General features: G+C 40.6%; 2 protein-coding genes and 1 long non-coding RNA gene across 6 annotated transcripts in view; 2 read left to right on the top strand and 1 right to left on the bottom strand.

Moving 5' to 3' along the window:
- Positions 1–2,243: 2,243 nt before the first annotated feature.
- Positions 2,244–18,289, top strand: RPE (ribulose-5-phosphate-3-epimerase). 2 transcript variants are annotated; one of them, XM_008687454.2, is made up of 6 exons: positions 2,244–2,475; positions 9,022–9,101; positions 13,885–14,024; positions 14,640–14,774; positions 15,469–15,555; positions 17,820–18,289. In XM_008687454.2, the coding sequence occupies exons 1-6, from the start codon at positions 2,354–2,356 to the stop codon at positions 17,940–17,942; spliced, it is 687 nt and encodes a 228-aa protein (XP_008685676.1). In that variant the 5' UTR covers positions 2,244–2,353; the 3' UTR covers positions 17,943–18,289. The 2 variants fall into 2 exon arrangements, with proteins under 2 accessions (XP_008685676.1, XP_008685679.1); XM_008687457.2 differs by lacking the exon at positions 2,244–2,475 and adding an exon at positions 3,146–3,176.
- Positions 18,290–19,645: 1,356 nt separating this feature from the next.
- Positions 19,646–26,727, bottom strand: part of KANSL1L (KAT8 regulatory NSL complex subunit 1 like) — a 131,728-nt gene continuing 124,646 nt past the window's right edge. For all 3 annotated transcript variants that reach the window (XM_040641225.1, XM_008687458.2, XM_008687459.2), the window contains 4 exons: positions 25,216–25,270; positions 23,865–23,977; positions 22,107–22,275; positions 19,646–21,281 (listed from right to left, as the gene is read on the bottom strand). In XM_040641225.1, coding sequence (XP_040497159.1) covers positions 21,051–21,281; positions 22,107–22,275; positions 23,865–23,977; positions 25,216–25,270 — 568 coding nt within the window. In that variant the 3' untranslated portion in view covers positions 19,646–21,050. The remainder of the gene's footprint in view (positions 21,282–22,106; positions 22,276–23,864; positions 23,978–25,215; positions 25,271–26,727) is intronic.
- LOC121105159 lies at positions 21,172–26,693 on the top strand. Its single transcript, XR_005837561.1, has 2 exons — positions 21,172–21,302; positions 25,674–26,693. It is a non-coding gene; the product is annotated as an uncharacterized LOC121105159 (long non-coding RNA).

Below are 26,727 nucleotides of genomic sequence, written 5' to 3'. Positions count from 1 at the left end.
GGACAAGTCATTGAGAACCACAGTATCAAAAGGCATAATTGGGCATGACAATGGTGAAGGAAAAGAAAATGTAGTGTTTGGGTGTCTGGTTAGGGCCTGTTGTACAGGCTGGGAATAACTGGCTTGCTCTTTCAAGCCCTCAAGAGAACGTTAGGCAGCGTGATATCTCCTCCCTTCTTTAGTATCTGTCCCTTTAGTCAATGAAGAACATTCTTCAGTCTGCTGCCTAGCTCTAAGACCATCTAAGATGAGACTATGGTGTTTATAGGGACCAAGAGGGGAAAAAATGGTGATAAATGGAATTACAGTCCAAAATGCAAACTAAATACCCTTCCTCAAGTTATACGGGATACTTTAAGTCTCTGGAATTTGCTGCTATCACACCGAGTTATGCTGTTGCCCTGTGACCTCACACTTCCAATTCCATGGCCTTGTCTTGGCAGTGAGTAGAGAGTCCCACTTCCTCATTTACTTTAGTGGGTCTCAACTGCAGCATTTCAGAAACAAAGTTTGATTTGACACTCAGGACAATAAAAACAAGGGCAGAATGTATTTGGAAAAGCTTAAGACAAATTTACTTAGATTATTTCAGGATCATTTAGCATTAACAGATCAATGTACCTCCATAATATTTTTCAATAGTCACTGTGACTGCAGGATGAAAATCCTTTATTAGCCATTTTATAGGTAAAAACAAAAGATTGATTACACAGCCAACTTCCCTCAGATGACTTTGAAGTCTGTTATGAATACTGAATGACCAAAGAGCATGGAAAAAAAATGCATATGAATAAATACTGAGACGTTTATGAAAGATATTTATGAAAGATATTAAGACCTCTGTGTTTGAATATGCACATAAAATAAAGCTAAAAACATTTCAGATGCCTGATTGTTTCATTTCTCATTTCTCAACATAGGGAATAGGTTAACTCATTCAGAAAAGTGTTCATTCTCTTCTCAACCCCCACAGTCTGGCTCCAGGTCACCCTTCAGTTAGACACCTCCAATTCTTCCCTCCAGCTCCAGCTGAGCTCCATTTTACTCAAGCTTTCCACCAATATCCTTCAAAATAAAGCAGAATGGGCATCTTGGGAAACTGGATATCCCATCTTGATTTCTCTGCCCAGATTGTGACCCCCTGGAAAAACCGGTAGATTTCCCAGGAGGAATGTGAAGGAACTGGTTGTCCTCTGAATGTGCCCAGAACCACGATGGAGTACAAATTACCACCAGCTGTCTTTCGTATAGAGTACGAAATGCCCATTCCCTGCCATCTAAGCTATGTTCTTGCTAAATCCTTTTTTTTCCCCTCACGTGGTTTTATTTCATCCGGTACAGACTGAATGACCCTAGACACACTTAGCAGAGGAACAGACACTCTTACCCTCTTCCAGATTGTGTCTGAATAGTAAATAAATGTATTACAATTTGTCACCGAACATACGGAGAGGAAAAAAACGGAAGGTAAGGATGAGGGCCTGAGGCCGAGAAGGATAATAGTAATAATAATAACCACCACATTTTCTACCGAGCACCAGACACCACGTGCTGGCTGCCTTACCGGGGTTCACGTACCTAATCCTCACAACAACCCTAAAGACAGGGAGGATCCTAACAAATGGCAGTTAGGAGGCAGGGAGAAGTGACTGCGAGGCCTCTGCCCTAAATCTGGCTCCTTCACCTCTGTAGAAGAGTTCAAACAGGCAGAGATGAGAAGGATTTTTTTGGGTGTTCTTTTTTTCCCCCAAGATCTTATTTGAGAGAGTGAGCGAGAGAAGACAAGCCCGTAGGGGGTGGGGGGAGGCAAAGGGAGAAGCAAACTCCCCGCTGAGCAAGGAACCCCCAACACGGGCCTCGTGATCCTGGGATCACGACCTGAGCGGAAGGCAGACGCTTAATCGCTTCATCGGCTGACCCACCGGTGCCCCTTTGTTTTGTATTTTAAAGGCAAGCACAAGAGCTGGAGAGGAGACGAAAGCTGCGCAGATGCAAACAATAGGGAAGCAAAAAGTGAAGTGAGGACAAGAGCCCAGGAGAGGGAACAGCAGGGCATGTAAAGCAAAAAATTAAAACTCCTCGAGTTCTGCGAGGCCTGGGAAACCTAAAAGGCTTGTTTCCAGAAGGAAGGTCAAGGAAAAGAAAAATGAGCCTGCAGGCTCCGCCCCGCCCCAAAGCCCCTGGGCAAACAGCCCCGCCCCCGGGGAGGAGGGACTTCCTCCCCGCGGGCAGCTGCTTCCGGTAGAGTCCGGAAGACTCTACCACGAAGGAGCTAGAACTGCGCAGCCAATCGGGGCGACACTTTCGTCTTACCGGGGGACTCGTGGGTAACTTGCTCTTGGGAAACAGCACCATGGCGTCTGGCTGCAAGATTGGCCCGTCCATCCTTAACAGCGATTTGGCCAATTTAGGGGCTGAGTGCCTCCGGATGCTGGACTCTGGGGCCGATTATTTGCACCTGGATGTAATGGACGGGTAACTCCGCGGGGCTCGGGTCAGGGTTGTCGCGCGGGGCAGGCTTGGCGCACCTTTATTGAGTGCCTGTTGGGTGCACGGCGTCCCTGTACCGCGGAGCGCCTCACTCTAAACGTGGTACTGAAAAAGGGACTGGGGTGAAGAGTCCTGAAGGCCCTTCCTGGAGCGAACCCGGGGCGGAATGCTGGGCTGCGACTGCGCCCCAAACCTCCACCTCCTCCCCTCCCCCCCACGTAACGTGTGGTCTCCTAGCACTTGGGACCGGGACCGGGTCGCAGTCGTAAACCTCTAGGGCACGTCTCTCATTTTCAGTTAGAGAAACTGAGGCCCAAGGGGATAGGCATGACTTGCCCAAGCTCATATAGCTAGTTAGTGGCAAAGCTGGGGAGACAGGTTTGTGTAAAGATGAAGAGCTTGGCACCTGTAGTGAGATTGCCCGAGTTCTGCCATTTGATGGATCACCTGGGACAAGCCACTTAACCTCATTGAGCTTCGGTTTCATTATGTGAAAAATGGGAGTAATAATAGAACCTACTGCTTAGGCAACTTTGGAAGATGAAATGAGCTAACGCGTAAAGTATACAGTGCCTGACATACAGTAAATTCTCTATAATTAGTAGTAGTTGTATCATTGTTCGAATTGTGATTTTCCTGTTTATTTTCTCTTCAGGCACCCTGCTCTTCAGGGAGGTCAGTTTTTTGTAAGTAATTTTTAAGCACTGTAGTTATAGCACATAATCAGGATTGTTCAGAATCAGGATGATGCTCGTTTTTTGAAGGTGGTTATAAAATGTGGAAACGAACCTAGAGAAAACAGTAGGACTCTCTCAGGATTACACAACATTGTGACAGAGTTGCAAATTGTATTTTCTTGGGTTCGCCAAGTAGTTTTTTGATGACAGTAATAAGCCATTGTAATAACAGCCATTACCTTGGGTTGGGGTAGAAAATAAATTTATTTTAAGTAGGTAAAATTCCTGTGTGACCTAATGCAAATTTGCAAAATTGTGTTATTTACCGAAGATGATCAGTTCCTTCCTTTTCTTTTTAATGTTACTCCTGTTACAAGAGTTTTGTCTTCCTTTGTTCTGTCTGGTTAAATCTGTTGTTTCCCTTTTGCATCTCATTCAGTTAGCAGTATCCCAACTGATAACGGCAAAATCTTGACCTTAGAATACTAAGAATTCTAGGCTGAGTGTAAGATTAGTAAATACCTCTCACAAAAACTTGATTTTTGTTGTGTTATCGTATACATAATTCTGCTTTTCTGGAAAGTTCTGAACTTTCACACGTAACTGAATGGAGTGTGTACTTCAGAGATGGGTACATTTTCATGTCTGGGACACAGATTTTGTGTCTGAGACACGTACCTCAGGATAGAGTAGGCTACGTGTATATGTGTGTAGTTTTTTTCTTTTTTTAAAGATTTTATTTATTTATTTGACAGGCAGCGAGAGAGGGAACACAAGTGGGAGAGGGAGAAGCAGGCTTCCCGCTGAGTGGGGAGCGGGATGCGGGGCTCCCAGAACGCGGGGATCATGACCTGAGCTGAGGGCGTGAAGGCAGACGCCCAACGACTGAGCCACCCAGGCGCCCCTGTGTGTAGTCTTTTTAACAGGGAAAGCAATTCGGTTTTTTAAGGAAGTCTTGCACCGTGTTTGAGTAACTGAATTGAAAAAAAATTTTGTTTCTGTTCACAGGTCAGGAATACTAATGACAACAGTAGTAGCTAATATTCTTGAACACTTAACTATTTCTGTTCTGATGCTCTTTGTGGTTTAACTCACACAGCCTTGTGAGGTTGGTGCTGTTATTGGCACCAGCATTTGACATTGGGAAAGTGGACATAGAGAGGTTAAGCCACCTGTCCGAGGTCTCCTAGTTAGGAAATGGAGGAGCCAGGATTAGAAGCAGGCAACAGCTTGTATTGTGTCAGAAATTAATGTCTTCCGTGGAAACTGGGCTTATAGAGAAAATTAACAGACACTTTTTCTTCAAAGAGTAACTCTATACGCTTATTTTTGTTATTTATTTCACATCTCTCCTGTTGTGCTGTAAACTCGCTGAAAGCAGGGTCTCTCTGGCTCACCTCACTTCTCCTCAGGTAAAGCACCATGACAGGCTTAGTTATAATTGGTTGAATGAATGATTGGATTTATCATAATAGAGGGATTTCTAATGAATCACTTTTGTCCCCTCCCAGCCCTATGGCAGGCCTGGAGTTTATTAAGATAAAAGTATTTGTTTTTTTATTGACTCCTTTCCCCTTTGCCAAGTCACATCTTGGTTTGACAAAATTAAATTCACCAAACACCATTTTAAAAACCTTCCCTTTTAACCTTCACAACTTTTTGAGCTAAGAGGTATTTTTATTCCCCTTTTGCAAAGGAGGAAGCTAGTTTAGGGAGATTCAACCTCTTCCTGATGTCGCACCAGCAGAGGCAAAGCTGTCTGAGCTGCCTTGTTTCCTAGTCCAGTTGTGTAAAGGTGGGGGTCTGGACTCCCTTTCCCAAGCTGGCCAGCCACGACTTCCCTTCCCTCCAGGTACTGCCTTCATGCTTTTCTTTTTCCTGGTCCCTTTAAAAAAAATCTCCAGTATTACAGTTTGGATGCACCTATTGTTTCCCCTTTGTCCCTGAAGGCCCCAATTTCTCTCCTGATTAAAACTGAATGTCTTCATCTTGAAAGTCAGGAATGAGTTTTGGAAATACTGGGGGGGGGTGCACTACTGTGGTTGGATACTTCTAAAAAGGACGAGTGAGTTATCTAGAAAAGAAAATTGGAAAGCATATACACCTGTCCTGAAAGGACATTGACCAGAAATGTCTTGGTCCTAAGTGTAGGAACAGAGGAAGTACGCAATTTCTAAATCGGTTACCAGGATTTAAAACTGGGGAGATTTCACATTAGTACTAGATTGTTGACCTTTGACAAACATGCCAAGATTTGCCTGCACTGGGTCCACAGCCATATGAGGCCACAATGGGCTCTAGCTGGATGGCCGCCACCATTAGCGAGGCTAGTGGATGTTCTTCATTTGTCTCCTGTTCCCATCTGCCCCGTTGTCCTCCTCCATGATTTCTGCCAGTGCCTGTAAGCATATGAAATTGTGTTTCCTGGTTACAGTCTTGGTACATTGTAGATCAACCTTAATCGTCTTCTTACCATCTTAGCCTTGTTGGGAGATCTGGTCACGGTTTTATCTGTCTGAAATAGATTGTATGACAATGGTAAACAAAATTTAGGGTTGATGGTGGAACATGATGAGAGAGAAAATAATTGTATACTTGTGTTGGAAATGATTATAGCTTAATCTCAGTAATTCTCTGGGGAAAAATACTTTTTTATTGTGTTTTCTTTTTTGCAGACTTCAGAAAGTACCACTTAGGGGGAAAAAAGACGGAATAATGTAATGATGAAGCAGACTTCCTTGATGAGATTTCTCTTCATTAGAGTGAAATAATTTGGTATTTTCCAAGCTGGTCTAATAAGGACTCCCAGGACATATATCAAGAATTCAGATTCTCAGGTCCTCTTCAGCGTCATAGGGTTGGAGTAGGGCCTGTAAATCCTTCTGTGACAAGTGCTCCCAAGGTTACTGTTGTCAGGCATACTTAGGACCCCTTGACTTGCGTGCTTGGGTTTGTTGCCTTTTTTTGTTTCAGCTTAACCATAAGCCTTTGGTTTCTTCTGACGGCGCCAGCAGGTTCCTGTTCTTCCAGTGGCCGTGGTGAGCCCAGGGCATTGCGCTGATCATCAGTGCAATTAGTCCTACAGTTCGGGGATCAGTAGTTTTAGATATTTTATTCTTGTTTCCCAATAAAGTAAAGGTGTATGGTTTTTTTCCTCATATTTTCTCAAGATGTGTGTGAAAATAGACACAGTCTCTTTTCATTATAAAGGCAACAACAACAAAAAGAAGGTTGAGGCAGCAAAAGTCCTTCCAGGGCCATGCAGCAAGTTACAGGAACAGTGAACAAAATCCAAATCTTTCATTCCAGAGTTGTAGAATACCCAATAAGCCTCATTGTCTGCTTCTCCGACCCTCACCTCCGAGTTCTAAGTAAACACAATAAGCATCTTATCCATAGCGCAGGCAGTTGCTGCTCTTAGGTGAGCAGTAGAATGATCTTTAAGTACTGGAAACCGAACCTCCAAGGACCACAGTGTTTCCAGGTGCAGGTGTCCGTACCCATTGGTTCACCTTACCCAGTCCCTCTCAGAGGTGTCCTGAATCCTGACCTCTCCTCCCCTAACTTTCTTTTTTTGTTGTTAGTTATCAGTAGACAGGCAGGTGAGCATAATGGTTAGGAGCCTGGACTTTGGAGCCAGATGGCGGGTGTTTAATGCCTGCCTCTGGCACTTCTGGCTGTGTGACCTTCGGCCTCTTTTTTCCTTGTCTGTAAAATACAGATGATAGGAGTACCTACCCCTAGAGAGTTGTGAGGTGTTAATGAAGTAACGTATGGAACGTGTTTAGAATGGTGGCTGGCCCATGTAAGTTTCAGTTTTTTATTAGCACTCATTCTGTCCTCTAAGTTTAGGATCTTAATCATGGTTTATGCTCTTCAGCTTCGCATATCTAATCACTTAACAAACCCTGTCACGTGTATCTTCATTTCCATTCTTACTGTTCCTTCCGTTTGCCAGCACCTACCTCCTTTCTTCTAAGGTGCTGCCCAGTCCGTCTTCCTGTTTTCTTATTTGCACCCTATTTTTTATTTGCTGCTTTTTTTTTTTTTTAAAGATTTTATTTATTCGACAGAGATAGAGACAGCCAGCGAGAGAGGGAACACAAGCAGGGGGAGTGGGAGAGGAAGAAGCAGGCTCATAGCGGAGGAGCCTGATGTGGGGCTTGATCCCAGAACGCCGAGATCACGCCCTGAGCCGAAGGCAGCCGCTTAACCGCTGTGCCACCCAGGCGCCCCTGCTTCTTGTTTTAATATTATTTTTTTAAATAAGTAATCTCTACACCCACTGTACTACTCGAACTCACAACTCTGAGAAGGTCAAGAGTCACATGCTGTATGGACGGAGCCAGCCTGCTTCTGGCTTTAAAACCTCACTTCACATTTACCACAGGATGGAGTCCGACCACCGAGCCTGGCATTCGCTACCCTTACTGTGATGTAGTCTGCCGCCTCCTGTTCTTTCGCGCTGGCCAAGCTGAACACCACCACCTCTCCCCTTCTTTGAACATAACTTGCTCATTTCTGCCTTTTCTTCATTTCTTGTCCCATCTTTACAAATTCTATTTGTTCTGTAAATCTTTTGATCCTCCCCTCAAAAGTGCCATGTTACTTACCTCATATTGCCCGCTCGTTACTGTTTAGCTTTTCTTGCAATTCTCATATAGAGTAGTATCTACCACTTTTAACCAGTAAAGCCCAGAGTTCAGTGGATAAACACTATAAAGTTTAGTTCTCGGTCATGTCACAGTTGAGTGTGAATGTCCTTCCATGAAGAAATTCAGGGACATCGTCTCTTTCATCCTGTGACTCTGCCATTCCTTAAGGGCTTCTCTACTGATGGAAAGGTAAAGTGAGAGCAAAAAAAGACTACTTCTTAACCTCCTGGTTCTGCAGTGACACCCATCGTTTAATTCACAGCCCTTTGGTGAGAGCTAGTTGCATGGGCCACATGGGTGTGAAGGGAGTTGGCTCTCACCAGCAACTGTAACAGTAAGCTCGTGGATTCCGTGGAGGCATGAGTCATCTCTTGCCAGTGAGATGGTAAACTTTTCTGGGTAAGCAGGAACTCCCAAATTTCTGGATAAAACCCAGGCTGCTGCTTGTCTAGAGGAGGTTTTGTTAAATATTGAAGTGAGCTAGTGGTAGAAGGACTACCTGGAGTAGGTTATGGTGTGAAGTACTTGGGGTCAGATGTCAGGAAGACCTCGTTTGAATCCTGCCTCCACAGATTACGAACTGGGTGGCTTAAGGAAGTTATTTATCCTGTGCTCTGCAGGGGGGATAGAATAGCATCTCTTTCGTAAGGCTTGTTGTGAAGATGTAATGAAAGAAGATAGAACACCTGGCATGTTGTAAGCCCTCCAGAAATGTGGTCATTAATATACACATCAGGCTTCTTTATTGATAATCTTTAAGAAATGTTAACTACATTGTCATTTAAAGCCCTGTGATAGACGTGGATTAGAAGTAACCACAGGCAGCCTGTGACAGATGAAGGTTTGAGACCCATGTCAGAGTCCAGAACTTCCTAACTAGTGTGTGACTTGGGCAAGTCATAACTTTAGGGTTTTGATTTTGTCGTCTTTCCATTTTTACCTGTCAGATGATGAATTATAGAGTTAAGTCTTGTGACATTGTTATGATTTGTTGAAATATCAAGGAAATCCTGCTTTGTAAAACTGAAATTATGGAGATGTTTTGGTATTGTTTAATACTGTTGATGTTAAATGTTTAATTGCATTGAAACATACTGCAATCACAGATGATCCCCTGTACCCCCATGAGAATACATTTGAGAAAAATACAGAAACTAAATTGAAAACATTTTCAGAGTAAGATTTTGTTTGTCTTATAGGCATTTTGTTCCCAACATCACCTTTGGGCACCCTGTGGTAGAAAGCCTCCGAAAGCAGCTAGGCCAGGACCCTTTCTTTGGTAAGTGGGTGTTATGCTGTCGGAAGCCGATGTGTTGCTCAAGTAAAGGAAAAGTAGATGGTTGATTTCTCAACTTCCAGCCTCATCTTGAACCCTTTCCCCTGCTCTCTGTGCTGAGGCTTCACTGGCTGCTTGTAATAAGCCAAACTTTTTCTTGCTTCAGGGCCTTGGCACTTTTCGCTGATCTCTTTGCCTGGAACACTGTTCAGTTGGCCAACTCTGCCTTATCTTTTGGCCCTGAATTACTGGCATTTCCTCAGGCCTTTCTAAGCACCGCATCCTAAATTAACCTTTGTCCAGTTATCCTTTCACCTTCTGAATTTTCTTTTCAGGACTTCCTTCAATCAGATTACTTTTATCTAACTATAAACTCCTTTAGAGCAGGGATTTAATCCACTTTGTTTACTGTGGTTTTCCTAAAGGTAAGCATAGACACAAGATTGGAGCTTAGTGTGATTGTTAAATGAATTTATAAATCAGCCCATTTATGGTCTAGAAGTGAAACCAATTCTTTCATGCAAATTAGAGTTTCTACAAGTGGGGCCTGTGTCTGCTCCATTGTGGTGTTAGAGGGTAAGGTGAGTTAAGATTTTTAAGAAGACACAGTGACCTGGAAGTTATTTCTCATGAACATGGATTCAATCCACATGTTGTTATTGTTCCTTTAAACTAAGTTAACAATGGCTTAACCTGACAGATCTCTCGTACATAAGAAATTTAACAAATTTTTATAAATATGTTCTATGTAACTTTTGGAATTATAAAACTTACATTTTTTTGGAGGGGGGCAACCGTGGACCAATTTTATGAAGGAGTCTAGCTGTGTAGTCCATATGGTCGTCACTGGCTACATGAGGCTATTGAAGTGAGTTCAGTTTATTTATTTATTTATTTTTTAAAAGATTTTATTTATTTATTTGACAGAGAGACAGGCAGCGAGAGAGGGAACACAAGCAGGGGGAGTGGGAGAGGAAGAAGCAGGCTCCTAGCGGAGGAGCCTGATGTGGGGCTCGATCCCATAATGCTGGGATCACGCCCTGAGCCGAAGGCAGACGCCTAACCGCTGTGCCACCCAGGCGCCCCGAAGTGAGTTCAGTTTAAATAAAATGAAAGATGAAGCCGGCATTAACCATATCGTGAGCTCTCGATAGCCACACGAGTCTAGTGACTATCGTATTGTACGGTGCCACTGTGGAACATTGCCGTCATCGTAGAAATGTCTCTCAGGCACAGCCTCTTTATAGGATCCGTGGGCTTTGCACGAAAGAAAATGTACCTTACCGGTTTATGTAGCGGAGGGAAACTGTTCAACTAGCGTGTTCACCACTTTGAAATTTTCAAATAACGGAATGTAATCCTCTGATGATCTCAACTTTTTTATTACATTTTAGAAAATGAATTTTCCAAGATAAATTTGTTAGGAATATCAGAGGTGAAGGAAATGAGTAACCTCGTTTGCCTCCACTGCAGTGGCCACAGAGTCCTCTGCATCTGGCTTTGTATGGATTTAAAATAATTTTTTTTTCTTTTTCTCTTTTATTTGGACTCGTAGCATCACTTCTCATTGCTGTCTGTGTCTCCTCCGTTTGTGCCTGTCTTACCAGCCCTATTGACACAACCACACACAATCTGCTTTTTCTTTCTATGTTTAGCTTATTGGCCAATAAACTCGCTAATCAGTCTGTCTAGAAGTGGGTCTACAATAGAGATGAATGGACTCCACGTGCTTTAATGTTTGGGTTTTGTGACCTTTGTTTCTTACGTTAAGAAGTATGTTTTTTGTTTAATTCTTGGATCTCGATTGTTGTTGGAGAATTGATTCATGTGTATATTCTAAGAAGTAATTCACAAGTTGCATGTATAACTGCTAACGTTCTGAACTGTTCAGTCTCAGTATTGAGTAGAAATCACCCTTAAGCAATCAGGTGATACGGAAGATGTTGTTTTTGTGTTTTGTTTTGTTTTGGTTTTGTGGTTATCCGAATCAGGGGTCTTCAGGTATGGTCTGAGGACCCACAGGAATCCCTTGCAGATGGAACAGGGGGTGAACACTGTTTTCATAATACAGTGTTATTTGCCATTATTTGTACTGATAGAACAAAAGCAGTGGTGAGTTTTTTGGTGTGACCCGAATCGGAGCAATGGTATCGAACTATCCAAGGAGTTATTGTGTTATTCTTTGTCACCCTGTTGTTCACAGTAAATATCCTTGAAGAATCAGTACAGATTATTAATTACAGTACATCTTGATCCTTGGGTGAGTTTCTTTCACGGCTTTGTGCGACAGAGTGGGAAGTACCGGTAAAGCATATCTGCCTGCCGGAGGAGGATGGTGGTTTTCTCGAGGAAAACCACTTGTCCCACACTGAGGTGTGAACTGACTGTTGCCTTTTTCACCAACACTTTTCACGAGAATGAACAACTGGCAGATGAACTATGGTTATCACACTCGGGTATTTTACTGACATTTTCTTTAAAATAACTAAGTTAGCCTGTCACTTCGAGGAAGATACCTCATTTTTGTTTCCACTGATAAAGTTAGAACTTGCAAGTGAAAATTTGAATTTTGAAAAACTTGTGCCTGCCTCTATGAAGTCGCTAACTTTCTGCTATTTATAGCTTCTCTGATAAAATCTGTAGTGATATTAACAAGTGTGATTTTCTGATAAGATACAATGAAATGTTCACTGTTTGGAAGATCTGTGTATTTCAGTGAACTAGTGCTTAAAAGATCCATTCAAAGTGTATTAGGATTGGCCAGCGGCTCTCAGCATAACCAATAGAGTTTATAGATTCCACATTGCAGCTAACCTTTATAAAAGTCCTAGCTGTCGAGTTTTGGGGTAGAAATAGAAGAATATCCATTGCACTGGTCTGAAAAGGTTATTAATGTATCCCTCCCTTTTCCATGTACTTCTTTCCCTTTTCTTCATATAAAACAACATACTGCAACAGACTGAATGCAGAGCAGATGTGAGAATACGGAGGTCTTCTGTTGAGCCAGACGGGAGTAACTTGCAAAAGTGTAAAATAATGTCATTCGTACATTAACATGTGATAGATACATTATTGCTTATTATATTTAAATGAATTAATAAGTAGACACTTAAAAATTTCTTAGTTTGAATTTCTAATACATTTTAAATATTGATAAATACAGCCCACAGCAACAGCACTTTGGGGGTTGTAGTAATTTTTAAGAGTGTAAAGGAGGTTGATGATTGAGTGTTTGAGAACTGCTGACCTCAGGACGTTAACTACAGGCAGCTTCACTGACGGGTGGCTCTCTGAACACGAGATTGTCTAGTGAGGGCTGCCCGTGGTGACCACATGCTGGAGACTGAACGGCATAGCAGTCTGGTAACTTAAGGAATAAGTGAACTAGATATTTTAAAGCAGATTGATTTTTCTTTGTTTAGAACATAAACACCAAATAGAGTTTGTCTTTTAAAAACAATGTTTTACCAATTGACGTAGGTTTTATTTTTGTTACTTTTGTTAGTTTGGAAATATAAACTTTAACCTTGGCTTCATTTGTCAAGCGGTATTCTCTTTTTCCTGGTAGTTTTCAAAGCCTTATTGCATTCTGTGGTTCTAGTTGAGTTCTAGAATACTGGAAATTTTTTCTTCGCTATAGCGCAGCTGTATCAGAAACGTGCCTCCTCCGGCAAAAAACAAGCAAAGAAGCAAAAGCACAGCTCTTGCTGGCACAGCCTCCGGGCCGGGAATACTTACTGTTTCCTTCTTGACTGCATCATTTCTTCACTCAACCTCTTCTAAGCCCCCTTCTTGTGAATTGCTCTGTTTTAAGTCGGGATCCTCCAGAAGACCATCACCCCCGTTTCCCTAGCCTGTCTCCGATCTGAGCACTCCGGTTAGGATGCGGTCAGACTTGCAGTTTCCTCCCGCACTTTCCTGGGTCTCGTGTTGTGTGTTGTGTCCCCTGCACCCCCCCCCCCCAGCCCGAGGCCCCTCCCACTGGCCAGAGCTGCAGACCCATGAGACCCGAGCCTTCCTGCCAGTTTCAGTGGCTGCTGTCATCCTTGCTCCCGGGTTGACTGCCATGGCCTTCTCTGTGAGATCTTGTTACTTCACTCAGGATCCCACCGTGTCCCCCATCTCATTCAGAATAAAGCCCAGTGGCCTTCAGAGCTCTGTCCTGTGTCTCCCTACCCTGTGGCCCTCCGACCTAATCTGTTCTCGCCCTGATCCTGACCCCCCTCCAGCCGGCCACGCTGTATTAACTGCTGACCCAGTGTGTGCTGTATTTACTTCTTTTCTTTATGGTTTGTCTCCCCCACTGAGAACGTAATCCCCATGACAGCAGAGGCTTTTGTCTGTCTCTTTTGCTCTGTCCCTGGGGCCTAGAGTAGTTAATGGTGCCGGAAGTGCTCGGTAAGATATTGGTAGAATCGTTTAATTTAGCTTTCTTATTTTATAAATGAGGAACTAAGTCCGCATAGATAATAGGACTTTTTAAAGTTTTTTAGTGTAGCGTTTCCTGGACCTAAGGTTTCCTGAATTCTAGTCCGTCCTTGTCACATACAGCACCATATGCCTCATGTGGAAAAATGTGGGTTTTTTGTAAGTGAGTTTAACCCAAACGCTATCTTTAAGATCAAAGGAAGCTAGCTCCAGCTGTACAGGAGGGTAATTATTTAAGAATTATTTTAATGCCAAATAGTTTATTATCCAAAACAGCAAAACCATAGGCTGGCTTCAATAATCTGAGCCAGGTATTTTCCTTTCAGTAATATTTAGGAGATGTGTCTTTTCTTTCTAGATATGCACATGATGGTTTCCAGGCCGGAACAGTGGGTGAAACCAATGGCTGTAGCGGGAGCCAATCAATACACCTTTCATCTTGAGGCTACCGAGAACCCAGGGGCTTTGATTAAAGACATTCGGGAGAATGGGATGAAGGTGAGAGGTCAGCAGTGACAGTAGTGTTTTCTGTTCACTGTCAGTGTGGAAGTTTGGGTGGAAGACATGAAGTGATCGGCAGACAAGACCAGACTGAGGCAACTAGCTGTCCTTCAGCTGAGAAGCCGGAGTCTAAGTATAACCTGTATGTTAGACAAGATTTCTAGATTCCACTCATGTTTCCTGAAAATAACTGCCTTTTATTTATTTTTTTTATTATTTTTTAAAGATTTTATTTATTTATTTGACATAGAGACAGCCAGCGAGAGAGGGAACACAAGCAGGGGGAGTGGGAGAGGAAGAAGCAGGCTTCCAGCAGAGGAGCCTGACATGGGGCTTGATCCCAGAACGCTGGGATCACGCCCTGAGCCGAAGGCAGATGCTTAACGACTGCTCTACCCAGGCGCCCCAATAACTGCCTTTTAGAAACATTTACATTTGGGTACCCTTGTTGACTTTTAAAAAAGTGGTTAATAGTCTGAATAATTTACACATTCCATTTCTGTGTTTGTTCTACTCTTTAAGAATAGATATTTCTACTGGGTCTGATCTACCCCAATAACATAATACAGAAATAATTGCTAATGCGATGTAGCAAATTTGTCTCTGTTATAGGTTGGCCTTGCCATCAAACCGGGAACTACAGTTGAGTATTTGGCACCATGGGCTAATCAGATAGATATGGCCTTGGTTATGACAGTGGAACCTGGGTTTGGAGGGCAGAAATTCATGGAAGATATGATGCCAAAGGTAAAGAGATATTTCATTTGGGGGTGAGGCTTTTATTGTTTGTGTTCATTCAGTAATTGAACCGCTTGTGTATTTAGACTTGTATCATTCTGAAGGTGGCATGGGAGGGATTCCTGCATGTCACTGTAATACCGTGTGACAGATGCTGTAAGAGATTTAGGTTTGGAAATCAGAAAAAAAATTACGTCTTAATCTTGAAATTTCCTTTTAAAGCTGTTATCTCTGTACCTTTACATGTCTTGGGAGATCTCTTTTCATTGAGTAATGAGGGTTTTGTCTTTTCTTGTTTGCATGAGGTATATTCTCTGCAAGGCCATGACAAATTGAATGCTGTTTCTAAATAGAACAAGCCTTGCTTTTATGAAACTGAATTTGTCTCAGTATATTAAAGAGGAAGGTATCACCAATCATAATTTGTATTAATAAAAAGTTATCTGTGTGACGGGGCGCCTGGCTGGCTCAGTCACAAGAGCACACAACTCTTGCTCTCTGGGTCCTGAGTTTGAGCCCCACGTCGGGAGTAGAGATTACTTGAATAAATAAACTTAAGTAAGTAAACAAATATTGTATGAGGTATTTGGAGTTCTGTTGTAGTGGCTGATATTGGCTCTTTGATTTTTTGTTTATTTGGTTTTATTTATTTTCACCCCACATACCCACCATGGGAGTCACTTATTTCTTCGTGTGTATCTAGGTTCATTGGTTGAGGACCCAGTTTCCATCCTTGGACATAGAAGTCGATGGTGGAGTAGGTCCTGACACGATCCACAGATGTGCAGAGGTGAGACTGCTCCTCAGCTGTGACCCAGACCAGTGTCCTTTCAGACGTGTCTGGGACATTGTCTTGTGTGGCAGAGATTCCCCTCCATTTCCTAAGTAGCCTTTCTTTCTGGGAAGAGTATTTTTCTTATTCAAAGGTAGAACTATGAAAATGAAGAGCAGGCAGTGATACGTTCTCAATCACGTGATCATTAAAAAGTAAGTCCCAGTTATCTGAGTCATGCTGAAGAAAGTTCTGTTTTGTTTTTTTAAAGAATATGCTGAATGTCAGCCTTTTGGAGATCATTAAGTTTTAGGCCTTGGAGTAAGACATTTTTTCCAAAATACGGAAAGAAAACATACCTGCTTAGAAAGTGAAAAGATTGTTCTTTTGTGTAACTGAGGTGTGTTAGTTACTAGTTTGTCTCTTGCAAGAACTGACCAGAACCATTTCTGATGGACATCCCGGTCTGCTATCTGGAGACCTGTGGTCCTTTATGTCGAGGTGGGATGAGTTTTCCCAGGTAGCTAGCTGAGCACAGTTAGGCCCTGAGCTTTGTAAGAGGGTATCAGCCCCATGATCTCAGGGTTGTGAGATCAAGCCCCACGTTGGGCTCCACATTCAGTGTGGAGTCTTCTTGAGATTCTCTCTCTCCCTCTGCCCCTCCTGCTCGTGCTCTCTAAAAAATAATTTTTTTTTTTTAAGATTTTAATTTATTTGACAGAGAGCCAGCCAGCAAGAGAGGGAACACAAGCAGGGGGAGTGGGAGAGGAAGAAGCAGGCTTCCCAGGGAGCCCAATGCGGGGCTCCATCCCAGGACCCTGGGATCACGCCCTGGGCCGAAGGCAGACGCTTAACGACTGAGCCACCCAGGCGCCCCTCTTTAATCTTTGAACAAAAGAGGGGTAGGGTGCCAGCCCTTCCTGTAACACTGCAGGCCATTAAAGTTTATGTGGCCCATTTTTGTTAAGCAACATGGTCTAATCTGCACTTTCAGTTTTTTTGTAAAAATGCTGTACTTTTCTGCTTGATACTTCTCAAAACCTTGGCTATGAGATATTTATGGAAGAGGAGCTGACCAAACAATTAGCATGTATCCTTTGACCACTTGTGGAATTCATTTTACTGAACTGTGCTTTGCCATTGGGCTTTCCCTGCTTATATTAAAACACACGTCAAGCTGTAACCCTGCAAAACTTTTTTTTTTTGTTTCATTTTTATGAGGAATGTCGTTGGAGATGTAGTGTGCTGTATCACAGAGTGACAGTATGTCCTGGGAGGAATTTTCTTCCCCTCTGGGGCCTCTCCCAGTAGCCTCCTGCCCCTTTGTTCTGGTAGCAGATCACAGGAACAGATTGGGTTTCCCTCCTCCAGTCAAATCCTGGGGGCTCAGAGCTAAATTTGGACTTACCTTACTTTTCTTTCTTCGCTTCCACATTTAGAAGGACCTTGAAAATCTTTTTTAAGCCCCTCAAACCCTTTCTGGAATGCAGTGAAGCATACATTTAAAAGTGTTTCATTCTTTCTGACATCAGAATGAGAAATTATTTAATGTTGCCATATTATATAGTTTCACATTTTAGCAGTAATTGTCTACCAATTCATCACTGTTGACCCTTGAATAGCATGGGTCTGAATTGCATGGGTCCTTTCTTACAGTACAGTACAGTAATTTTATTTTCCTTATGATTTTCTTAACATTTTCTTTTCTCTAGCTTATTTTAAGAATACAGTATGTAATACATATATGTATGAATCAACTGTTTATGTTATTGGTAAGGCTTCCAGTCAATAGGAGGCTATTAGTAGTTAGATTTGGGGGAGTCACATTACACGCAGATTTCTGATTGCCTAGGGAGTCGGTACCCCTGACTCCTGCATTGTTCAAGGGTCAACTACATCATTTAAAAAGTAAAAGGAAATTTGTTTTTTTAGTAGCCTTGTCGGCATTGGCATATTTTGGAGAAACCTTAATAGAACTGAGGATTAAGGTTTTTACAGCTTTTTCTAAATATTAGCAAAGGTGCAACAATGTAGCTTATTTTAAAGGTGGTTACGAAAAAAGTCTGATTTCTTAAAAACATTTAAAAAATAATTTGGTATCTTCATTTGTTAAGCGTTTCAACTTGTGTCTTCATTGAACTAGATTGCTTAAGTCTGTTCATCTGAAGGTATCTTTCGTATAAAGTGCTGACAGATGCAAGGATAGAAACTCTAGTCCAGAAATTGTTTTAAGCTTCTGTGCGTCTTCCTTTAAGCATAACCCGAATGTTTACTTCTTCCAGGCAGGAGCTAACATGATTGTGTCTGGCAGTGCCATTATGAGGAGCGATGACCCCAGATCTGTGATCAACCTATTAAGAAATGTTTGCTCAGAAGCTGCTCAGAAACGTTCTCTTGATCGATGAAACCACAAGGAGTCCAGTGTTTATGCTCATGAAATCTTTTTACTGGAAGACAAGAATATTGACTATCAAATCCTATCACAGTTGAAGCAGTGCTGTTTTTCTGAGCAGCTATTCATTCCAGTGACTAAAGTCCATTCTGCAGAATGTTCCAAGAGGTTAGAAATTGGTGTGTATAACTGCATTCTTAGTGATGGAATTTAAAGATTAGTGTGGTAAAATACCATTTTTACTGGGAGACTCGATTTTTATAAAGTAAAAATACAGCTGTATTAAGGTTATAAACAGAGATGTGTCTTAAAACGTAATGAAGGTGTACTAGCTACTATGAAAAAATGTTTTTTTCTGCATTTTAAATCTTCTCGTTTCTTGGTTTTCCAAAGCAAGGGAAGTCCTTATTCCTGTCTCATGTCATTTTGATTTGTGTGTGCACATGACAATATGAGTAGAATGGAACTTGTGAAAAATCTAACTTGAATCTGGCTAGGATGGCACACTGTATTCTTGCTTCTTAAACACCTGTTTTTTTACTTTGCACCTTATATTTAATATGTAAAAACTGTAGGAACAGTGTTTGAAGCCCAGGGATTTCCAGTGGTCTGTTCTAAAGTGCAAGTATAGATTTTATCAAGGTGTTTTCTTTGTCAGCTCTGTTGGAGAGGCAGGTTATACAGTGATCCGCACCTGTCCCTTTTCTTACCATTCTTAAGGACATAATGTTGTGCTAGCTCTTAGCAGAAAGGAAAGGAAAGCCTTTATTTGGTAGTAATATTGAGCTGAGTCTGGACTCTTCTCCTTTCCAACTATTTGACTTCAGCAAATCAAATCAGCCAGTCTCTCTGCGTATCTGTTAACTGATTTATACATTGAATGTAATAACCATGCAGGGTTATGTTGAGCATTAAGAGAGATCGTATGCTATCATCTGTGACGCTTCCACTACTATTCCCAGAATTACAGGCTAGTAGAATCGAGGATGCTCAACACAAAGTAGCTGTCATTTATGTTTGTAGCCTATAAAGTACTTCAGTATAAGCTCGTTAAATCCACAAATCACTCTTACAGGTGGTAGGACAGGTACTTTTGTCCCCATTTAAAAAATGAAGATATAAAGCTTAGCAACAGGCTGGTACCATGGAAAGAACCCAGTAGGGCACAGGATTTCTGCTTTGTACTCCTCTTTTTAGAAATGGAACCCTTGGGAGATGATAGATTAGGCAAAGGAAACCTCTTTTATGTAACCTTGTCTTATTTGCAGTCTAATTTTACCCTGTAGCAGAACCAGATGGCTGAGGATATTCTGGATACTATGGATTTGACCCCAAGGATATATATTATATTAATCCAGCAAAGACCAGGTAGGCCAAAAGTTAACAAGGTACAGAGTTAATCTGTAAACTATTTAAAACTGTATCTCAAACTATACTTTGACAACAAATATGTATCCACTATTTCATTCTTGCCAATACTCCTGCAATATTATGGCAAGAAATAAACAGGAGACCAGTGTCATTAAATTTCTTTAGGTTAGTATGAGTTTTGAGAAATAAGGTCTGAAAAACAACATTAACACTTCTGCATAAACTAGAGCTTGCTTGGTTTTTTCTGTCCTACAATGTAAACAAACATTGGTTGGTTTTTATTTTGACTTAGGAAACGTTTGTGCCATGAATAGGTGGCGTTTAATCAAATCAGACAACAGGAGGCATATAGAAATAACTTTAATTAAAAAACTTACATAGATTATAATGTCAGGACAGAAAGATTTGAGCTTATTTGCCTAGACAACTTGGGTTTGTCTGGCTTTTGTTTTCTTTCTTAAAAATAAATGTACGGTAAAACTACAAGCAAAAATTTGTCAGTATTGAATTTTAATATTTTTTCCTTCCTTAAAGGGGACTGGTATAATTTCCAGTCCCTAACAAAAACTTAGTGTCAGATCCCCCCAGACTAGGCCAGATGGCCAGGATTGTCAGTTACATGGGTACTATAACTTGCATAACCTTTTTTTTTTTTAAATATGAGAGAAATTGTCCTCAACTTTTACATAGAAAAAGTTATGTGATAGTGTCAAAAGGAATTTTTCTTAATGTACACTCCTGTATTCAGTATTGAAGCATTATCCTTTGAAAAATTTTAATTCTCACTCTAGGATACAAGTAAGAATAGATGCTTATCTCAACAGAGTGAGCTATAGTAAGGGATGGTCAAATGAACTAGAAATAATATTTTTTATACTGACAGGATTTTCCTGTTGCTTATTTTTAAGTTGGTGTCTTGTCTTTATGAGATACATAAAATAGATACAAATCAAGTTTTAAAAGAGACCAGTATTTAACTCTACTTTGTCTTAATCTGTTAGGAGCCAATGGAAAGTAACCTGTGTTTAGTCTAACAGATAACAGTGATTTTAGATAAAGGCGTATTGTGTTATCTGGTATAGAAATTTCCATAAATAACTTCTATTGGTTAAACATGTTTTTAAAAAACTTCCCCCATCGTCAAAACTTCCCATCACCGGAAGCTGTGCTGTGCTTAGAGTGCAGCGTGTATCTCACGGGGTAGCTCATACATGCATTTTCAAGTGAAGTGGTCACTGCCAGTGGTTTTTTAAAAAAGATGTGTGTGCATCTGTATGTATACTCTATACACACATATTTGTATATTCTCATATATTTCTGAGGCAATTTTAATGAATGACCACAGAAATTACATAGAAATGTGTAGGAGAAAGAGCTGTCATTTGATGCACAGGTGTACTTGTGTGTGTATATATATGTGTGTGGGGGGTATAAAGTCTTTCAAAAAATCATTTACCCAGTAATGTGATTGAACCTCAGATTGCAGCAGTTAATTTTTTGGTGCTTGTGATTTGCATCATAAACACAAAAGACTAGCACTTGTCTGTAGGTGAAAAGCTAGTTATCCCTGTGGTTCAGGAAGGACGAAGAGATCTACCTTGCCTGTTATGTGTAACAGCATAAAAGATTAATCCATGCAGTACAAGCTCTTACTCTGCAGTTGTGACTGAAGGGGGTGGGCGATGGAGAACAGGACTCATTTTTTTTCTCCTGTTTTCCATTCAGTTACATACTTTTAACCTGTTCCCTGTCACCTATTTTTTTTAACATGAGTAAGTCCTAGACCAAAAGGTTTGTACTCTTCCATTTCGTCTGCCTGCCTTTGTGGATGGTGACCACTCTCTGGTGCGGTGGGACAGAAGATCTCACCACGGGAGGCTGGGCGCGAACTTGCACCGGGGTCGTTTTTTTCATCCTGGCATAGTAAGGCTTCTGTGTCTTCATCCTTCAGCGGAAAAGCCCGACGTTCCCACCACAAAGACTGAAAGAGAGAACATTTTCAGTTAAGTTTCAACTCATTTGTTTAAATTCATGTATCAAATAATCCTTAAGATGTCAATTTTATAATTACTGTTTTGTTCTTTAGCACATAAATGCACAAACTTTCATTTCGCCCTGAGTAGCAGCTCCAGTGAGACGTTACTGGGTGGTGTTCGGAGACCTTTGGGAATCAGGTTTTCACTGTGCCCTTCCAAAGAGGAGACGCTGCTGTCGGCCGTCAGCCTTCATTTTCAGCACATAATTATTACAGCTACCTATTGACTTTTCCTTCCCCAAGCGTTCTACGACCTGCCCATTAATTTCTATAGTTTCTGCTCTCCATTCTAGATCTATCATCTCGTTCTTCTTTTGCAACACCTACTTAAGAACAGTGCAAAAATGCATAGATGCTGTGTTAGCAAACACTCCCCTGAGGGTAAGAACTGGCTCTGTGGGGAGACAGGTAAAAATCTCTTAGAAAAAGAAGAGGAGAAATAGCAGTTAACATTTACTGTGTGTCAGGTGCTGTTCTCTCTCATCAGATTGGTTTTGTAATGAAACTTGGATAGAATCCCCATTTCCTAACAGAGAAATGAGTAGGTGAAACTAAATACTGACATGTTACATGGAAAGATAAAGTGTGTATTACTGACAGAACTAGAATGCTGGAATACGTACCCTCGGATTTGCACCAGCGTTTTATACTGATATGTTTAAAGTAATGATGAATCCATGATCTGCAACAAGCACTTTCTACACACAGGCTTTTAAAAGGTTAAAAAGGCATTTAAAAGGAGGTTTAACTAGTCCCGTATATTCCACTCACCTTGATTTCTTGACCTTCGTTTAGCGAGGGTGAGCCCCGTGCGCCCAGATCCTGGCTCTCTGCAGGAGGCTCAGCGGGACTTTGAGCAGCACAGGGCTGGCCACCACCGAAGTCGTTAGGGTATTCTTTCAAAAGCAAGTCCTGTCCTTCGGCATTTTTACTGTAGGCTCTAGCATTTCAGAAAATCAAGAAAATACTTAATTGTTACATCTTCAGGTCTTAACATTTTATGAACAACCCCAAGGTATCAGTAAGTCAATTTAACTTGGTAGCTTTCCGTTAAACAGTCATGCCCAGAAGATTTTTAAAAATTCATCTGCTGATCTTCCTGATGTTATCTCAAAGACTTAAATAGTATTTTAGAAATATTTTGTGAATTTGCCAAAATAGTGGGTTTGAGTTTGGGGTTTTTTTTGTTGTTGTTTAGTGAGGAAGGACAGTTACTTGACCTCTACAATCTTTCTGAGTTCCCAGAGTATTCTGGATTATAATGTCATCTATGTAGGACTCGAGTCACATTTTCCTCTTTACTTCTGGAAAGTTGTATCTCTGGAATGTGGAGAAGGATGAGAATTGAGTCCCATGTGTGTGCTAAGACAGCTCTTGGAATAAGGATCTTCAACAAATCTGGGTATTTTGAGACCTAAACAGAGAAATGTGTTGGAAGAATACAGCTGAGGGGTGCCTGGTTGGCACAGCTGGTATAGCCTGCAACTCTTGATCTCTGGGTTATGAGTTCTAGTCCCATGTTGGGTGTAGGGAGATTACTTAAAAATTTAAAATCTTCCCCCCCAAAAAATGCAAAAACCCCTAGCTGACCTTTGAATAACACAGGGGTTAGCACCAAACGCCCTATGCAGTCAAAAATTTGCATGTAAATTTTGACTCCCCCAAAACTGACTAATAGCCTACTGTTCACCAGGAAGCCTTACCGATAATAACAATCGATTCACACATTTTGTATGTTGTATGTATTATATACTATATTCTTACAATAAAGTAAGCTAGAAAAAAGGAAATGTTACTAAAACCCTAAGGGGAAATACATTTATAGGACTGTACTGTAAAAAGTCTGTGTATAAGTGGACCCATATAGTTCAAACCTGGGTTCAAGGGTCAGCTGTACTAAGTAAATGAGAGAAGCCCCCCACTAAATTTAGTGGACTACCAAACCTGAACATGATCTTGCTTTGGGAGTTTTGGCTATATTAAAACACAATCAAATGCAAATATAAAATACCATGGACTTTCTCAAATACATAATTATTATGTTTTTAGGATTTAATTTCCTTTCCCCCAAAGTCATATTTTCAAAGTATTTTAGACCATCTGCTTTTTAGACCAGACAAGTTTCTTGAGAAAATTTTTTTAAGAACAACATGTTTTTTAAGTGGTTATGTTAAAATAGATCACCCAGATTCTAATCCCTAGTGTTAGGTCTGCTGTTAGAGTACATTGAAATGACCTACTTTAGGGAACATTTTCACATTCTTTGCTGAGTTATATCTGTTCCTCAGGCTGACAATAAGCATGAGAAATAGTGCAGGAAAATACAGAAATGCATTTCATCACTCTAATTAGCCAAAATATATTTTGAATGTACTCAGTAAATGCCATGTTTCACTTCTAGGGCACAAATAATTGATGTTATATGGTATATTTTCTTCCTTTTTAGTGGTCTCTCTCATTACTCATGCAGAATTTTCGTTTATTCTTCATGGATTTCATGGTTTGGGCTTTTAATTTGATAACACCTGCCTGCTGTTTCTTCTGTGCCACTTGCTTTGCTCCCATAGTGACCATCTGGCTTGCTCTCTCTCTTCATATTTTTTGTGTCTTAGGGAGAAGACTTCATCAGAAAGATCTTCTACCTGGAATTAGAAATAATTTTTTTTTTATCAGAAACATTCTGAAACATGAGAACAGGTGTCAAACAGTTCCTCATCAAGAGAACAATATAGGAAGAAAATTCTAAATTAAATCTAAATTGAGAGAACAAGTGTTATGAGATGAGCTTCAAATTCCAAACTAGAGGGAGTTAACTTTTTTTTTCTTTTACAACTTTTTTCCTATTGGGTCATGTTTGAAGACTTAACCTAGATTACAAATAGGTTCACAGTGCTTTGCATAAAAAATTCTTAGTGCTTAATTCATTCAGAGGTTTATATTGATTGCCCTTTATGGAACATACAAAGAAAAGTAAAACTGGGAAAAATGAAAATTAATTTAATAACTTATCTGGAGTTCTAAGACTTTGGTGGTAATGGTTTAAGAACTTGGGTTTCCTGGCGAGGATCATTCTAAACTAGGGAAGAGCTCATTGAAAGAGGGGAGGGCATTAAAAAGTTAATTTTGGTAGTTGGAAAACACAGTCAGTGGGCCTAGAAAGATTATGACAGCAAATGTCTTACATGATACTGCTTCTACAGAACATCACTTTCAAATTAGTTTGGTTATATATAGTATTATTCCCTGAAATGGTTCTTGTCTTAATGTACGCTTTACCCATACAGGCTCACAGTCCCTTTCCTGCAGTTCTGAAACTCCGAAACAACAAGTGTTCCTAATTCGTTCAGTGACAAAGCCTAATCTGGCCAAATTCTAGAACTATTTTCTATAGAAACATTAATATTTGATGATGAGAACTATCCCGGACTCCCTCTATGTCTGTCTTATGTGATGTATCCATCACGTTCACATTACTTTCTCAAATCCAAAGGCTTCCAAATTCAAAAGCCATTTGTTCCCAACGTTTTGAATGTGGCACTGTAGGCTTGAATATTAAGACTAAATCTCTTCATGCAGAAAAACGTGACTAATACTGGGAATGAATATATTCATGTAAATTCAGTATTTCAACAATTCATGTAAGCAAATGATTGGTATTTTTCTTTACATTTCTTTATAGATTATTGTCTTCACAAATTTGCACAAAAACATTTTTCTAATGAAACTAATATCCTTAATGAAGACTTTTGTTTTCATAAGTGAAAAGAACCAGATCAGTGTATGTCAAGGGGCTTATGTTTTCCTTTAGTTCTCAAATACCAAATTAAGCAGGCTTCATAATATATAAAGTGCAGTTACCCATAAGTGAAAGGCAACTTACCTCCTCCTCACCTACGTGGTGTTCGTCCAGAGGCTGAAGCACAGCCATCCTCCAGCTGTTGAAGACACACACGAATTTCAGCTTTTGTTAACTAAGTGTAGCAACTGTATTCTCTAAGCATAGCTAATGCAGTAATGTTTTGTTTTCTTAGGGCTTCCATTAATACAAGTGGTTGTATTTTCATACTTTTTTTAAGAGAACAATTTGTGTTACAAAAAAATGAGAAGGTGAGACTTTACTTTTGGCTTAAATAGTCCCTTCTGCATAGCTGCAGTCTGTACCTAAGAATGTACCAATTTTGAATTAAGTCAGTAGATGCTGATACAGTGGCTTGGCAGGAAGGGAGTGGGGTGAGAAAAGAGCTCTGATTTGAGCATTTTCCAGTTTGTGTGAAGGACAGCCATCCTGGTCTCTCAGGTTTAACTACTGGATCACAGAATTCCTCTGTTTTTAAACAGCCAACGCAACCAGCCAGCGCCAGCCTTCCAGAGTAAATTGAAAAACATTGCTGCAGAACGTCATAACCACAAATGTTACTCCTTGCTTTCATGTAGAAGATTTCAACAGATTCTCTGTAGGATTTCTCATAATACCTCCCACAGTATTAAGAGTTCTTAATACCTCAAAGTAATAAGGAATAAGAAGTTTGGAAATCAGCTAGAATAGAGGTGGGTAGGAATTACTGAAGCTTTTATATCTCATTTCCAACCTCTTCTATCTACTTCCTGGTGCCAGATTCACGTTCTTAAAAAACTGCTTTCATCATTGCTTAAAAACAAACAAAAAATCCTGACTAACTTCACTGCCAGTAGGAAGCAGATCTGTATATGGCATTCTGGGGCCTCTATAATCTGGTTCTAATTTCTTTTCTAGCCATAACTTTATCACCCTACACAAAATTTTTCTCCGGCTTAGCCTTGCACACTTGTCTCTGTGCCTTTGTTGTGGTTTCCCTGTGTGAATAAACGGTTCTTTCTCCCTCATCCATGATGTCTTCCCAGATCTTCCTACTAATCTATTTGTGACTTGGCAACAATACATCAAAATCTTATTTTTGTTGTTACAAATGTTAATGTCTTACAATGTGAATATTCCTTGCAAAGGTAGTTGCTGTCTTTGAACTCTTTGCAATCTTGTGCAAAATTCCATTTTAAAGAGCAAGGATTATCTGTTACTACGCTTATTTACATCCCTAAAGTACCTTTCTGTGCCACACACACATACAATAGGTAACTACATATCACTGTATAAAAGACTAAGAGTGCAGAGTAAGTCAGTCTTGGGAATTCCCAGTTCTTAATAAAAATTGACAACTAAAGTGATAATATATGGCACCTTTTTTCAGCATAATATAAAGGTTTCTTTCACCATTTTCCCTCCATGGTTTTACAACTGGAAGAAGGGAGAGAGGAGCATCTTCCTTTAAATTAATTAAAATTTTAACTTCACTCTGAAAATTTAAGTTTATTCAAGAAAAAGAAAGAAGAGAGAAAATAAAAAGATGTAAGTATA

The sequence above is a fragment of the Ursus maritimus genome, unplaced genomic scaffold, assembly GCF_017311325.1.
Source record: "Ursus maritimus isolate PB19 unplaced genomic scaffold, ASM1731132v1 scaffold_1, whole genome shotgun sequence".
Classification (NCBI taxonomy): domain Eukaryota; kingdom Metazoa; phylum Chordata; class Mammalia; order Carnivora; family Ursidae; genus Ursus; species Ursus maritimus.
This window is presented reverse-complemented; position numbering and strand designations above follow the sequence as displayed.

What these genes read in the sequence shown, in the direction of transcription:
- RPE (XM_008687454.2), top strand. Translation starts at nt 2,354, where the DNA reads ATGGCGTCTGGCTGCAAGATTGGCCCGTCCATCCTTAACAGCGATTTG. An exon ending in CACCTGGATGTAATGGACGG is followed by an intron (nt 2,476 to 9,021) that starts GTAACTCCGCGG and finishes TTTGTCTTATAG; the next exon opens with GCATTTTGTTCCCAACATCA. An exon ending in AGGCCAGGACCCTTTCTTTG is followed by an intron (nt 9,102 to 13,884) that starts GTAAGTGGGTGT and finishes TTTTCTTTCTAG; the next exon opens with ATATGCACATGATGGTTTCC.